Source organism: Megascapheus bottae, chromosome 31 (assembly GCF_031878675.1).
Source record: "Megascapheus bottae isolate mThoBot1 chromosome 31, mThoBot2.hap1, whole genome shotgun sequence".
NCBI lineage: Eukaryota > Metazoa > Chordata > Mammalia > Rodentia > Geomyidae > Megascapheus > Megascapheus bottae.
The window spans coordinates 8,110,459-8,124,727 of record NC_143539.1 but is presented as its reverse complement, the minus strand read 5'-3'; the positions used below and the strand labels follow the sequence as shown (position 1 = coordinate 8,124,727).

At 43.4% G+C, this 14,269-nt stretch overlaps 1 protein-coding gene across 2 annotated transcripts; it reads right to left on the bottom strand.

Annotated features, from left to right (window-relative positions):
* Positions 1-381: 381 nt before the first annotated feature.
* Znf382 (zinc finger protein 382) lies at positions 382-11,730 on the bottom strand. 2 transcript variants are annotated; one of them, XM_090322615.1, is made up of 5 exons: positions 11,117-11,730; positions 7,650-7,720; positions 5,925-6,051; positions 5,361-5,453; positions 382-2,683 (listed from the first exon to the last, which is right to left on the bottom strand). In XM_090322615.1, exons 1-5 carry the CDS (start codon positions 11,157-11,159, stop codon positions 1,284-1,286), a joined length of 1,734 nt encoding a protein of 577 aa, XP_090178741.1. In that variant the 5' UTR covers positions 11,160-11,730; the 3' UTR covers positions 382-1,283. The 2 variants fall into 2 exon arrangements, with proteins under 2 accessions (XP_090178741.1, XP_090178743.1); XM_090322617.1 differs by lacking the exon at positions 11,117-11,730 and adding an exon at positions 10,755-10,789.
* Positions 11,731-14,269: the final 2,539 nt, after the last annotated feature.

Sequence of the window (14,269 nt, the reverse complement as noted above, 5' to 3'; positions counted from 1 at the left end):
CCTCATACTCGTAATTCCAGATACTCAAGAGGCTGAGATCTAAGGATCTCCAATGGAAGCCAGCCTAGGTAGCAAAGTCTGTGACACTGTGCAGTTAACCACCCAAACCCAAAAGTAGAGTGATGGGTCAAGTGGTCCAGTGCTGCCTACAAACCTCTGTCTTCAGATTTTAGTCTACAAGCATGAGCCATCAGTACCCTACTTTACTTATGCTCTTCAGTAATTCATTATATTCATAATTGCTTTCCCTTCAGAGTATATTATGCTGTGAGATTAGTTTAGAAGTATTTACCAATGCTGACTGAGTTACACATGCACTAGGATCCAGCAGTTCCACACTCAAGTTTACACAATAGGGAAAGCAGAAGACAAACTCTCAGAAGTATTATTATGAGCCAAATGTAAACATCAAAGTCCATCAAGAGTAGAGTGGATCAGTTGTTATATACACTTCTAATGGAATTATTTACAAAATGAAAATGAATGGTATATAATATATAGAATATTATCAATATATCAGATTAAATATTTCTGCCACATACATTCACAGACACATCACAATGAATGAAGGCACATATGAAAGAATACTTAATACATGATGGATATATTACACAAAACTCATATGTCAAAATTGTGGTCCACTTTTGAGAAGTAACAATGAAGTTTTGTTCCACATTTGCAAATAAAAGTACAAGTTCCCATTTCCTTTCTTCATAGTGTGTCCATAGGCCACAAGCAGTTGGCCAGCTACTTATTATAGTTCACAAAAGGCCATGTACTAAAAGTGGAAACAATTTTACATATTTGTAGCAATTGCACAGGGTAAATATTAGGCTTTTATTTCCTAAGAGTTTTGTCTTTTATCTACAAATGTTTCATGTGCATGTATGTGTTTTACAAGTTAGCAAGCAGGAAGCAATACATATGTGGTACAGTATTTTTTTTTTTTTGTGGGTCATGAGGCTTGAATTTAGCCTGGGTGTTGTCCCTGAGCTCTTCAACTCAAGGCTATGGCCCTACCCTTGGAGCCAAGCCCCACTTCCCATTTTCTAGAGGTTAATTGGAGATAAGAGTCTCAGGTCCTTTTGTGCCTGGGCTGGCTTTGAACCTTGATCCTCAGATCTCAGCCTCCTCAGTAGCTAGGATTACAGGTGTGAGCTACTGCACCCAGCATGTGGTACAGTATCTTAAGCCACTGAATATTATACTTTTGAGCAGCAGCAGGTACAAGTTTCACTATGATATAAAATGGTTTTTTGGTTTTACAAAAAAGTTGACATGATTTACTGAATTCTGACACTTTGTACTTTGTGAGTTTTCTGGTGAACAATGAGGTTTGACTTGCAGCTAAAGAACTTCCCACATTCTTTACATTCATATGGTTTCTCTCCCGTGTGAGTTTTCTGATGTCGAATAAGGTTTGATTTCCTACTGAAGGCTTTCCCACACTGAGTACATCCATTGGACTTTTCTCCTGTGTGTATTCTGTGGTGAACTGTAAGGATTGCCTTCTGGCGGAAAGACTTCCCACACTCATTACAAATATAGGGCTTCTCCCCTGTGTGAATCCTCTGATGGAGAGTGAGGGTTGTCTTTTGACAGAAGGACTTCCCACAGTCATTACAAATATAGGGTTTCTCCCCTGTGTGTGTTCTCTGATGTACAGTGAGTGTTGTTTTCTGGATAAATGCCTTGCCACACTCATTACACTGATAGGGTTTCTCCCCAGTGTGGGTTCTCTGGTGGTCAACAAGATAGGACTTCTTCCTAAAGGCACTTCCACACTGACTACATTCATAGGCTTTTTCACCTGTATGGGTTTTGTGATGTCTCGTGAGGGTTGCCTTCTGTCGGAACGCCTTCCCACAATCTATGCAAAGATAGGGTTTTCCTGCTATATGGGTTTTCTCATGAAGAGTGAGGGCTGTCTTCTGTCGGAATGCCTTTCCACACTGATTGCAAACATAGGGTTTCTCACCCGTGTGAATTCGCTGATGTTCAATGAGGTATGACTTCCTTCTAAAGCTGTTCCCACAATAAGGACATTGAAAGGGCTTCTCTTCTGTTTGAGACCTCTGAGGCACAAGAAAACCAGACTTCCTACAGAGCAATTTGTTATATGGAGAGGCTTTCTTTTCCATAAGACAATGCAGATGGTCACTGGGATCTGACTTTTCCAGGAAGGCAATTCTGCCTTTATTGCATTCAGAAGTTCTTTCTCCTTGGTCGACTCTGGTGTGTGCAAACAACATTCTTTTCATGAAGTAAGATTTGTCACATTCATTACGTTTAAATGGTGGCTCTGCAATTTGAACCTTTTGGTGTTGAGCAATCTCCTGCTTTCCACTGAGGCCTTTCTCTGTTTGTTTGTAGAGATTCCCTGTGCGATGAACTTTCTCGTGTTTAGTACTGAGGGTTGATTTCTCCCATCCACTACTCTCACCAAACTTCTCTCTTACAGGGTTTAGATTTCTAATAAACTCTGAAATGTTTTTCAAAAATTTTCCATCAGTTTTATATTCACAGAATACTTTTGAAGTAATACAGTTCTTGCTCAGACAAAGGCTTTTTCCATGACTATTTCTCTCCTTAGTTAATTGTTTGTGATTGATCAATACAATCGATCCAGAATGCTTCTTTTGATATTCTTTGAACTTGACTAAAACATCTCCAGCATTCCTATCTTTTAGGGGAAAAGAACACAAGATCACTATAAAACTTCATATTAAGACTGTGGATTAGATGTGCATGCCAAGAACTCCCTGTCTTGCTGTGGTGGTGTGGGAAAAGAATAGAATGATCTGGAAAAGTTACAAAACAAATACAATTCCTGCTATACCACTCAAATGAGGAAAATGGCATAAAAAAACCAACTTGGTTATCTAGCACGTTGTAATTATAGTCCACATGCAGAGTAAAGCAGTGAGGGATATGTGAGCAGAAGACAAATGGTGGAAGAGGGATTGTTGTTGGAAGGGAAAGACTCAGAGATGATGAAATAAACCTCTCAAGGGCACAGAATGAGCAGTGTAACAAGTACAGTTTATTAGGCTGAGGTGAAAACCTTACATATCTGTGGGCTTCCCTGCTTGCTGTGTTTCATACTTACTGTTCCCAGAAAAACAATGCTTTCCCCAACATTCCCAGATAATGCCTGGAAGCAGCATATGCAACACTTTCCTGAACTCTGCTTCATGTACTTTTGCTCTTGGCTGATTTTCACCTTTCTCTATAGCAATCAGTAGCTTTTGGTGAATTCATTCAAGTTATAGAACCTAAGCTAGTCCTGAACTTATACCTGGTGTGAGGCATGAGAGCAGCTAGTACCCTCTTAGTTGGCTAACAAAACAGGGATTTCTATATAACACATAGAATCTGTCACATAATAAAAACTCTGCTAGTAAGGAACAAAACGTATTACAGTGACACTTGAGCAAATAGAGATAGCAAGCTGGGTGCTAGTGGCTCATGCCTGTAATCTGACTACTCAGGAGGTTGAGATCTAAAGATTGAGGTTTGAAGCTAGCCCAGTTTAAGAAAAGAAAATAGAAGTGGACCTGTGGATCCGGTGGTAGAGCAAAAAAGAGCCTTGAGCAATGCTCAGAGACAGCATCCAGGCCCTGAGTTCAAGCAACTCCACTAAGACCTGCCAAAAAAAAAATCAAACAAACAAAAAAGATAGCAAGGGTTTTTAGAAAGAAAAACAGCTTTGGGCCTGAAGGTTAGCCTAGTGGTAAAGTGCTTGCCCAGCATGGGCGAAGACCCATACACATAGAAAAAAAGCCAGAAATGGTGCTGTGGCTCAAGTGGTAAAGCTCTAGCCTTGAGAAAGCCCAAGGACAGTGCCCAAGCCCTGAGTTCAAGGCCCAGGAATAGCCAAAAAAAAAAAAAAAAAAGCTTGCCAGGCAGGTACTCTATCACTTGAACAAATGCTGTCAGCCCCCTTTTTCCTTTATTTTCCCATGGGGTATCACTTTTTGTCCAGGGCAATCTAGACCTTGATCCTCTTATTTAAGCCACCCAACATAGCTAGAATAACTTTGTACCAAGCTTTTCCTTACATAGTGGAGATAGGAGTGGTCTCATGACTATTTTGCCTGTTCTGCCTTAAAACCTCAATCTTCCCCATCTCACCTTCCTGAATAGTGAGTACTGTGTTACAAGTGTGAGCCACCATGACTGGCAATTCTTACAAGCCAGTAGAGTAGGAGAAATGGGTAGAAATGTTTACTTGAATTTAAGCCTAACACAAAGCACATTGTATTACAGCTAAAGAATGGGTTAGATTATTGTAGCTCTCAACACAAGAACTAAGGCTGACAAAGCTCCTTTTAGGACACATCAGAAAGGTTACAGCAGGGGCTGAGAATGTAGCTTAGTGTTAGAGTGCTTGCCTAGCATGCATGAAGCCCTGAGTTTGACTCCTCAGAACCACATAAACAGAAAAGGCCAGAATTACTGCTGTGGCTCAAGTGGTAGAGTGCTAGCCTTGAACAAAAAAAGAAGCTCAGAGACAGTGCCCAGGCCCTGAGTTCAAGCCCTGCATTGGCAAAATAAATAAATAAATAAGGACACCAGAAAAAGCCCAGCTTAAACTTTAACAAAAACAAACATATAAAAAAATTCTAGGTAAAAAATATATGGAAAAAGATCCTAGGTAATTTGTAAAAGCATTCAAAGATGTCAATCACCTAGTGGGGCATGGTGACTCATGCCTGTAATCCTATCCTAGCTACTCAGGAGGCTGAGATCTGAGAATCGAGGTTCAAAGCTAGCCTGGGCACTAAAGAACGTGAGACTCTTATTGCCATTTAATCACTGTGGCTCAGGGGTAGGGTGGTACCCTTGAGCTGAAAAGCTCAGGGACAGGGCCCAGGCCCAGAGTCCAAGCCCCATGACCCACCAAAAAAAAAAAAATGTCAATCACCTGAAAGTTGATTCCATTTATTTATTTATTTATTTATTTATTTATTTGCATAGGTCAAGGGGATTAAACTCTGAGCCTGGGCGCTGACCCTGAGCTCTTCATCTCAAGGCTATAGCCCTTCCCCTTGAGCATTAATTGAGATAAGAGTCTGATGTTCTGGGAAGGGAGTTTGGCCTAGTGGTAGAGTGCTTCCCTAGCATGCAGGAAGAACAGGGTTTCATTCCTTGGCACCACATACATAGGAAAAAGCCGGAAGTGGTGCTGAGGCTCAAGTGGTAGAGCTCTAGCCTTGAGAAAGTCCAAGGACAGTACTTAGGCCTTGAGCTCAAGCCTAGGACAGGTGAAAAAAAAGTCTGATGTCCTGAGTAGGTAGTATTATAGGCGTAAACCACCATCCCAGATTTCCATTGGAATTTTATCTGTATAGACTCACCTCTATAGTTGTGACTGGGGAGAATTCTCTCTGTCCACAGCTCTCCTCCTTGTTCCAACTTGCAGATCATATCAGGCTTAGTTATGTGAAACCCTGACAACGAAAAAGATTTTATTTAAGCAGTTTGGCCTTCAAACTATTGAAGGAAAAGAAAAATATAGTTTCAAAGGAGACTAAGATCTGAGTATTGTGGTTCCAAGCTAGTTCAAACAGGAAAGTCCTTTTTGGATCCTTAGATCCAATAAACCATCAAAAATCCAGAAGTGGAGCTGTGGCTTAAATGGTAAAGTGCCAGTCTAGAAAGAAAATACTGAGGGACAGAACCCAGGCCTTGAATTCAAGTCCTAGCATGCATGTGCACATATGCGCACGCATCCATACACACACTACAATGTCAAGATGGCAGATGTCATACACAGTCACATCTTTGTAGTAGGCAAGAAAGGTTATAATGATCTTTTCCACCGATAGAAAGAGATGTATTATCTTACATCTCTGAAATTCAAAGTTCTGTATGTTTCAGGAATTCTTGTATACTTAAAGATTTAAGACATGTTTCCTTACCCACAGAAATGAAGTGGCAATAGTTTTCCAACATCACATCCCTGTAGAGGGCTTTCTGAGCAGGGTCTAGCTGCTCCCACTCCTCTGCCGTGAAGTCCACAGTGACATCCTTGAACGACACCAGTCCCTGTAAGGGCAGACTCTAGTTCATCCTGAAGTGATCGGAAATGGGTGAGAACTAAATATTGAAGACCTCATTCTGCCCAAGTTCACTGATATACTCCTTTTCTCACTGTTTTTCTTTTTTTAATCCTCAAAAACATATATCAAGCTGGGCTCTGGTGGCTCACGCCTGTCATCCTAACTACTCAGGAGGCTGAGATCTGAGGATCAAGATTCAAAGCCAACCCGGGCATGAAAGTATGGGAGACTCTTATCTCCAATGCACCACCAAAAACCTACAAGTGGCATTGTGGCACAAAGTGGTAGATTGGGAGCCTTAAGGTAAAGAGCTCAGGGACAGGATACAGGTCCACAGTTCAAGACCCATCACACACACACACACACACACACACACACACACACACACACACAGTATTGATCAGTATTATTACCTGTGCTAAACATAGCAACTGAAATTACACTATTTGATCTATTGTACCTGGTTTATGGTGGATTCTGTTCATGAGACGGTAGAGGCTAAGAGAGGCATACATGAAAGTACATGCACTTGGTAGACAACGCAGATGCAGTGAGAGAAATATTGACATGGGAAAATGTCACAATGCAAAGAAGAAGAAAAAAATCTCATTTTGGTCTCCGAGGCTTTGTTGAGGACAAAGTTCTGTACTCTAAAATAGATTTGTTTTGTAGGAATACAGGGCATATTATTTATTTTTTGGCTAGTTGTGGGGCTTGACTCAGGGCCTGAGCACTTTTCTCAGCGTTAGAGCTCTACCACTTGAGCCACAGCAACACTTCGCTTTTCCTATATATGTGGTACCAAAAAATTGAACATAGGTCTTTGGGCATGCTAGGCAGGCACTCTACCACTAGGCCAAACTCCAGGCCAGGGGCATAATGTTTTATTACATTGATTAATATGTATCTATGATATACAAACCCTTAGCCTAATTTTGATTATGTTCTAAAAACTAAGTGCCTGTGATTGTATATAGAGATTCCCTTCTTGAATACTTGTTTGTTAAACACGTCATTTGAAATATGATGTAAAAATCAATGTTAATAAACTCTTTAATAAAAAAAAGTTAATGGGGAGAAGAAAACCAGTTAGTAAATTCAAGAAATAACAAAAGGCATAATAGGAAACAGTCTCTGAACCCTACATGTATACAGTGACATGATAGATTAATACTGGATTATCTTCCTTCAGAGTATTAGGTTTCAAAATGGGCTGAATACATTTCCAATTGAGTACATTTCACAATTATGAATCATTAGTACTCATTAGCCTAGCAATAAAGCTCAAGGATAGTGACTAGGCTATAAGTTCAAGTCCTAGGACTGGTACATGAACAATAACAATGTTAAATACTGCCTATAACTAAAGGGTGCACTTTGGGGAAGACAAACAGAGAAACTGAGAATGGGCCTGGATAGGTAAAGCAGGAATGCACAGAGAGCACAAAAAAAAAAAAAAAAATTCACCATCCCAAGAGTTGTGCCTTATGATACCTCACCCCAGTCCAGAACCTGACTGAAGACCAATATCCAGGCAGTTTAGGTGACAATGATCCTATTCCTAAAAGAGAGGACATATCTCACCTTCTGCATGGTTTTGATAATAGGAGACGATCCTTGCCTTTTGGGCTCTTCTTTCAGAAAAGAGAAATGTCCTACAAAGGCAAAGATACAAGGAGCTATGAGAGAATACTCATTAGATTTCTTAGAGTAACTCAGTTAAATTTGTATTATCACTGTTTCAGCTCTGTTCCACTCTGTACATAAATCCAGGACAAATATTAGTGGGAAAATGGACACGTCTTTCTTTCTTCTAACAGGAAACCTAGTTTCTTGCTGAGGCAGAATAGATTTCCCTAGAATCTGTTGAAACTTACTAAGGAAATTGTGTGTGTGTGTTTGGTTTTTTTTTTTTTTTTTTGCCAGTCCTGGGCTTGAGCTCAGGGCCTGAGCACTGTCTTTGGACTTTCTCAAGGCTAGAGCTCTACCACTTGAGCCTCAGCACCACTTCCAGCTTTTTTTTTTTTCTATGTATGTGGTACCAAGAAATTGAACCTGGGTCTTTGTGCATCCTAGGCAAGCACTCCCAAGTCTAATATCCATCTCCCCTGGAACATAGAAGTCTTTCAAGTTGTTCTTTGTGGTCTTTCTCTCAATTTGTCAGCCTAAAGTTCATGGTAATATTTTTTTTTTTTGCCAGTCCTGGGCTTGAGCTCAGGGCCTGAGCACTGTCCTTGGACTTTCTCAAGGCTAGAGCTCTACCACTTGAGCCTCAGCACCATTTCTGGCTTTTTTCTACGTATGTGGTACCGAGGAATCGAACCCGGGTCTTCATGAATGCTAGGCAAGCACTTTAACCACTAGGCCAAATTCCGAGCCCTCATGGTAATATTAATACACTTTAAATTTTATATTTTTGGTCATCGAGCTTGAACTCAGAGCCTGAGCACTGTCCCTAAGCTCTCTTGCTCAAGGCAAGTGCTCTACTACTTTGGGCCACCACACCACTTCAGTGTTCTGGTGGTTAATTGGAGATAAAAGTCTCACAGGGGATTTTTTTGCCTGGGCTGACTTTGAATGGGGATTCTCAGATCTCAGCCTCCTGAATAGCTAGGATTACAGGTGTGAGCCACTGTTACCTGGCTCAGTTGACATTTTAATCTTTTCCTATCACCCGAAAATTTGTAGTTCTAAGGTATATAATTAAAAAAATTAAAAAGATATTTTTTTTCCATTCCTGGGGCTTGAACTCAGGGCCTGGGCATTGTCCTTGGGCTTTCTCAAGGTTAATGTTCTACTACTTGAGCAGCACCACTTCCAGCTTTTTCTGCTTATGTGAAACCAAGAAATTGAACCCAGGGCTTTATGCATGCTAGGCAGACTCTCTACTACTAGACCACACTCACAGCCTCTCTAATTCTTTTCTGTAATTGCATCTCCTTATAGTATGTTCTAGTCTTCTCACAGCTTGATACTCCCTTTTGTCTTCATACCTAGGTGCCTGGCATTAAGCCTAGTGTGATCCATGCTAAGCAAAACACTTTCTCCACCCCCTCCCATCTCTCTCCTCCCTTACTGGCTCTTCCTCTTCTGTCAATACTGGGGCTTGAACTCAGGCCCTGGGTGCTTAAATTAGCTTTTTCACTCCAGCCTGGCATTCTCCACTTGAGCCACATCTCCAGTTTCAGCTTTTTGATGGTTACCTGGAGATAAGAATATCGTGGACTTTCTGCTCAGGCTGCTTTTAAACTTTGTTCCTCAAATCTCAGCATCCTGAGTAACTAAGTTTACAAGCATGAATTACTGGCACTCTGCTCAAATACTTTTGGTTTTGTTGGTGTAGGGCTTGAACTCTGGGCTGGGTGCTGTCCCCGAGCTCTTTAGCTCAAGGCAAGCACTCTACCACTTGAGCCACAGCACCACTTCCAGTTTTCTGGTGGTTAATTGGACATAAGGCTTCTATGTCCCAGCTGTCTTTAAGTCGTGATCCTCAGATCTCAGCCTCCTCAGTAGCTAGGATTATAGGTATGAGCCACCAGCGCCCAACTCAAATACCTTCTAAGCTTAGAATTTTCCAGGGTACAAAAATTCACTTCAGTAGAAGAGTTGAGAGTGGGGAATGTAGCTCACATGGCAGAAGGCCCTGAAATCAAGTCTCACATCAAAAAGAATGTGGTAGGGCCGGGAGTTTGGCCTAGTGGTAGAGTGCTTGCTTAGCATGCACGAAGACCCGGGTTCGATTCCTTGGTACCACATACATAGAAAAAGCCAGAAGTGGTGCTGAGGCTCAAGTGGTAGAGCTCTAGCCTTGAGAAAGTCCAAGGACAGTGCTCAGGCCCTGAGCTTAAGCCCAGGACTGGCAAAAAAAAAAAAAAAAGAATGTGGTAGTTGTGGTTACAAAACAAAAACAAAACATTTGTCTTGCCTGCTCCTCAAGGAACACTTTATTTCTCACACATATGTTTTAGTTAGCATGGCATCACCAACTGAGAATGATGGAAATCTTGCCCCTTCCTATACAGTATTTCTATTTCATTTGCTACATTATGACAAGAAATTTTGTGGCAAATTTAATGACCAGCTTCTGCTCATCAATCACTTAAATATTTATGCCACCAGTCATTTAAAAAATGACACGACAGCCAGGCACGATAGCTCACATATGTCATCCTAGCTACTCAGGAGGCTGAGATCTGAGGATCAAGGTTCTAAAGGACCGGAGTCGCCTTATCTCCGATTAAACCTCTAGAAAATGGAAAGTGGGGAATGGAAAGTGGGGCTGTGGCTCAAGGGTAAAGGCAGTAGCCTACACGTGCGGAGCTCAGGGACAACGCCCAAACCCCGGGGTAGGGCAGTAGCCTTGAGCTGAAGAGCTAAGGGACAGCACCCCGGCGGAGTTCAAGCCCCATGACACGCCCCCCCATACACACACAAAAAAATGACAGGACAGCAAAAATGCTTGCAGTTATATTCATTCAGAAAAACCACTAAGTTATATTCATTCACTAAAACCATAGCTGTCATGTTTCACTCACTACTAGAGCAAGCATATCTGCAATTTTAGACAAGATCAATCACTTATTTCCCCCACCTTGTTTTTATTAGTATGAATTAGTAATTGTACAAGCGGGTTTCCTTTGGCATTTCGGTATGTGCATAGTATGCATCATGAACAGATAAATGACTTACAATTTCAAATACGGCTCGCAATTTTAAAAGCAAGACATGCAGAGGCAACAGTAGAACAACACGTCCGCCTTTCACACAATAGCTGCAACATCCGAGTGACACACGTTCAAAATGCAGCAGGTCTGTGTCTCAGGGGTCGGTTAACCTCAGCCCAATACACGCGCGCGCGCACACACACGCGCACACACGCACGCCGCTGTGCAGCGACCGCGTCACCACGACAGAGCCTCCCCGGGGTCACGCAGGTAGCCTCTCCCAGGCCGCCGGCAGGTCCACGCCACCACCCCCAGGGTCACGCCCTCGGGCCACGCCCCAGGCCCTGCCCTTCTAGCTGAGCATCCCAATTGCCTCCCCAGAATTACCAGGCCTGGCTGTGAGTCCCGGCTTCCTCCCCCGCCTCCCCATTGGGTACCACACCCCGACTCTGTTCTCTGGTTCCTGAGCATCTAGCTGGGTCCTCCACCTCCACGGCAGGTCGGGAGCCCGCCAGCCTTGCCGGGGTCCACAGCCGAGACCTCTGCGCCTGCGCACTCGCGGCGGAGGGGGCGCTCCCAGGAGTCTCCGCGGCCGCGGCGACGGTGGCGGGGAAATTGCTGCGCGCCATTTCTTTGGTTTTTCATCGCGGTCTGCGTAGACTAAGACTGTTTAATGTTTTCCCTAGTCCCCTAAACCTGCGCACGAAGCGGAGTATTCATGTTCCTGAAGCCTAGCGGTCGTTTTCTGTGTGGTGAATTCAGGTGGCCCGACGGAGACGCTTCCCCTTCCCACTCCCCACGGAGCTGCCGGGACGCGGACGAGGCCTGTGGAAGCGGAAGCTTCGTTGAGCCAGACGTCTGCTCCGGAGTCGGTGCTGGTGGCGTGTGACTTCGTGACTGCCCCGGTGTGGGACGCGCGGTATCCAGGGCGATGAACTGAAGTGTGTGGAGCGTCAGGGCGACTGCGCGCTGGGGGGAGGAGTTTGACCAATTCTGATTGGGCCTTGGCATGGGGGCGGGGGAGTTTGCTTGATTCGGATTGGATCCTTGGCCGAGTGGGGGCGGGGACTATTGTGACCCGAGGGGCTGTGAGCCTCCTCGCGACGCGAGCGCGTGTGGCCCGGACAGCGCTGGAGGTGGATCGAAGTTTTCTCAATGTAGCCCCCTCTTTCCTCCTTTTTTCCCCTCTGCCGTTCTAGGCCTGGGCGCTATCCTCGAGCTTTTTTACCCAAGCCTAGCGGCTCACTACTTGAGCACCAGTCCCACTTCTGGCTTTTTTAGTGTTTAATTGAAGATGAATCTCAGGGACTTTTCTGTCCGCGCTGGCTTCCAACCGTGATCCTCAGATCTCAGTCTCGTGAATTAGCTAGGATTACAGGTGTGAGCCACAGATGTGAGCTACCGGTATCCGGCTTTTGACTTTCATGGTGCAGAGATAGTGGGTTTGCTATTGACAGTTCTCTAGACCTACCAAGGATGATAAGATCTTGTCTAACCTAAATGCCAAAGGAAGGTGGATATATTTTTAACAGTGTACTATTCTGTAATAAAGTTTTCTTCATATTTTTCACAGGTTTATTATCGGTACTGTTTCTGAAACGTGAACTCAGTGCCTTGACATTGTCACTGTTTAATTTTGCTCAAGGTTGGTGCTCAAGCACAGCTCCATTTGCACCTGGCCTTTTTTTTTTTTTTGTGGTTAGGTGAGATAAGGAGTCTGACAGATTTTTCCTTCCCAGGCTGGTTTTAAATTATGATCTTCAGGTCTCAACTTCCGGAGTACCTAGGATTACAGGCATGATCCACTGGCACTTGGCTTTAAATGATTTCTTTCTTTTTTTTTTTTTTTGCCAGTCCTGGGCTTGAGCTCAGGGCCTGAGCACTGTCCTTGGACTTTCTCAAGGCTAGAGCTCTACCACTTGAGCCTCAGCACCACTTCTGGCTTTTTTCTATGTATGTGGTACCAAGGAATTGAACCCAGGCCTTCGTGCATGCTAGGCAAGCACTTTAACCACTAGACCAAACTCCTGGCCCCTTTAAATGATTTCTTGAACAAGGGAATGAGTACATAGAATAGTGCTATTCTTTTTCATTTGTAAACTGCTTTATTAATTCAAAGGTGTGTTTGGCTAATTACATAATTCCACAGAATGTAGAAAGATTTGTCAGAATAAAATGCATTTTTTCCCCTTTGGTGTACCTGGGTTTGAACTTGGGGTATTTTTCTTTTTCTTGGATGGGGGTGGGAGTCTTGAACTCAGGAACTAGGTACTGTTTCTGAGCTTTTTTTGCTCAAGGTTAGGACTCTACCACTTGAACACAGCAATACTTCAGGCTTTTTCTGTTTATATGGAACTGAAAAATTGAGCCTAGAGCTTCAGGCATGCTAGGCAAGCACTTTACCACTAAGTCACCTTTCCAACTCTCACTTATTTCTTGACTTCCATACCTAAGGCTTCTACCTGCACCTTACTTTGTTTAGTATTTAGGCCCCTTGCTATAATGTACTTCTTTAGTCCTTAATCTGTTGCTCTCAATATTCTGCCCACCTTTTTTTTTTCTTTTCTATTCTTTTGCCAGTCATGGGGCTTGAACTTGAACTAAGGGCCTGGGCACTGTCCTTAGACACTTTTTGCTCAAGGCTAACACTCTACCATTCGAGCCACAGCCCTAGTTCTGGCTTTTTCTGAGTATGTGGTACTGAGGAATCGAACCCAGGGCTTCATGAGTGGTAGGCAAGCACTCTCTCACAAGGCTGTGCTCCTGGCCCCTCACCCCCTTTTTTTTCTCATTGGTCATGGGACTTGAACTCTGGGTCTTAGCACTGTCCCTGAGCTCTCCAGCTCAAGGCTACCACCCCACCCCTTGAGCCACAGCCCCTCTTCCAGTTTTCTAGTGGTCAATTGGAGATAAGTCTCACTGACTTTAGTTCCCCACTGACTTTGAACCAAGATCCTCAGATCTCAGCCTACTGAGTAGCTAGGATTACAAGCATGAGCCACCATGCCTCACTTTAAATTTTAGTTATAATAGATGAGGCTATCATGTCAGGAATTAGTAACATTCAGAGATGTGGTCTTCAGCTCTTCTTAGGAGCCCCAGCCTTACACCCTTTCGTTCCAGGACAGGTGGTGTGGGTAAAATGGCACAAGACTGAGTCTTTAGAGCCCCATTGGAAAAGCCCCTACACCATAATTCCGACTACCCTACTGCTGTTAAGATGGATGGCCTGAAGACCTGAATCCATGCTCACACATCAAAGCAACTAACCTGATCAAGGAAGACAAAAATGGAAGGCAGTGCAATCCAGCAACAACGATCCACTAAAAAGGACATTAAAAAAAAATAGACTGGTAATGTTCTTGTGGCTTGGATTCAGAGTGGTGGGGGAGCAGAGACTCATCCCACCAGACGGAGAGATACAAGTAGGAAATTCAGAGAGAAGGGTCGGAAGTTGTAGAGAGCAGGGAAAAACTAACTAAGAAGTAAAATTTGTTGTAAATGTATGTCAGCTAGCCCTACACGGCCCAGACTGTGCAG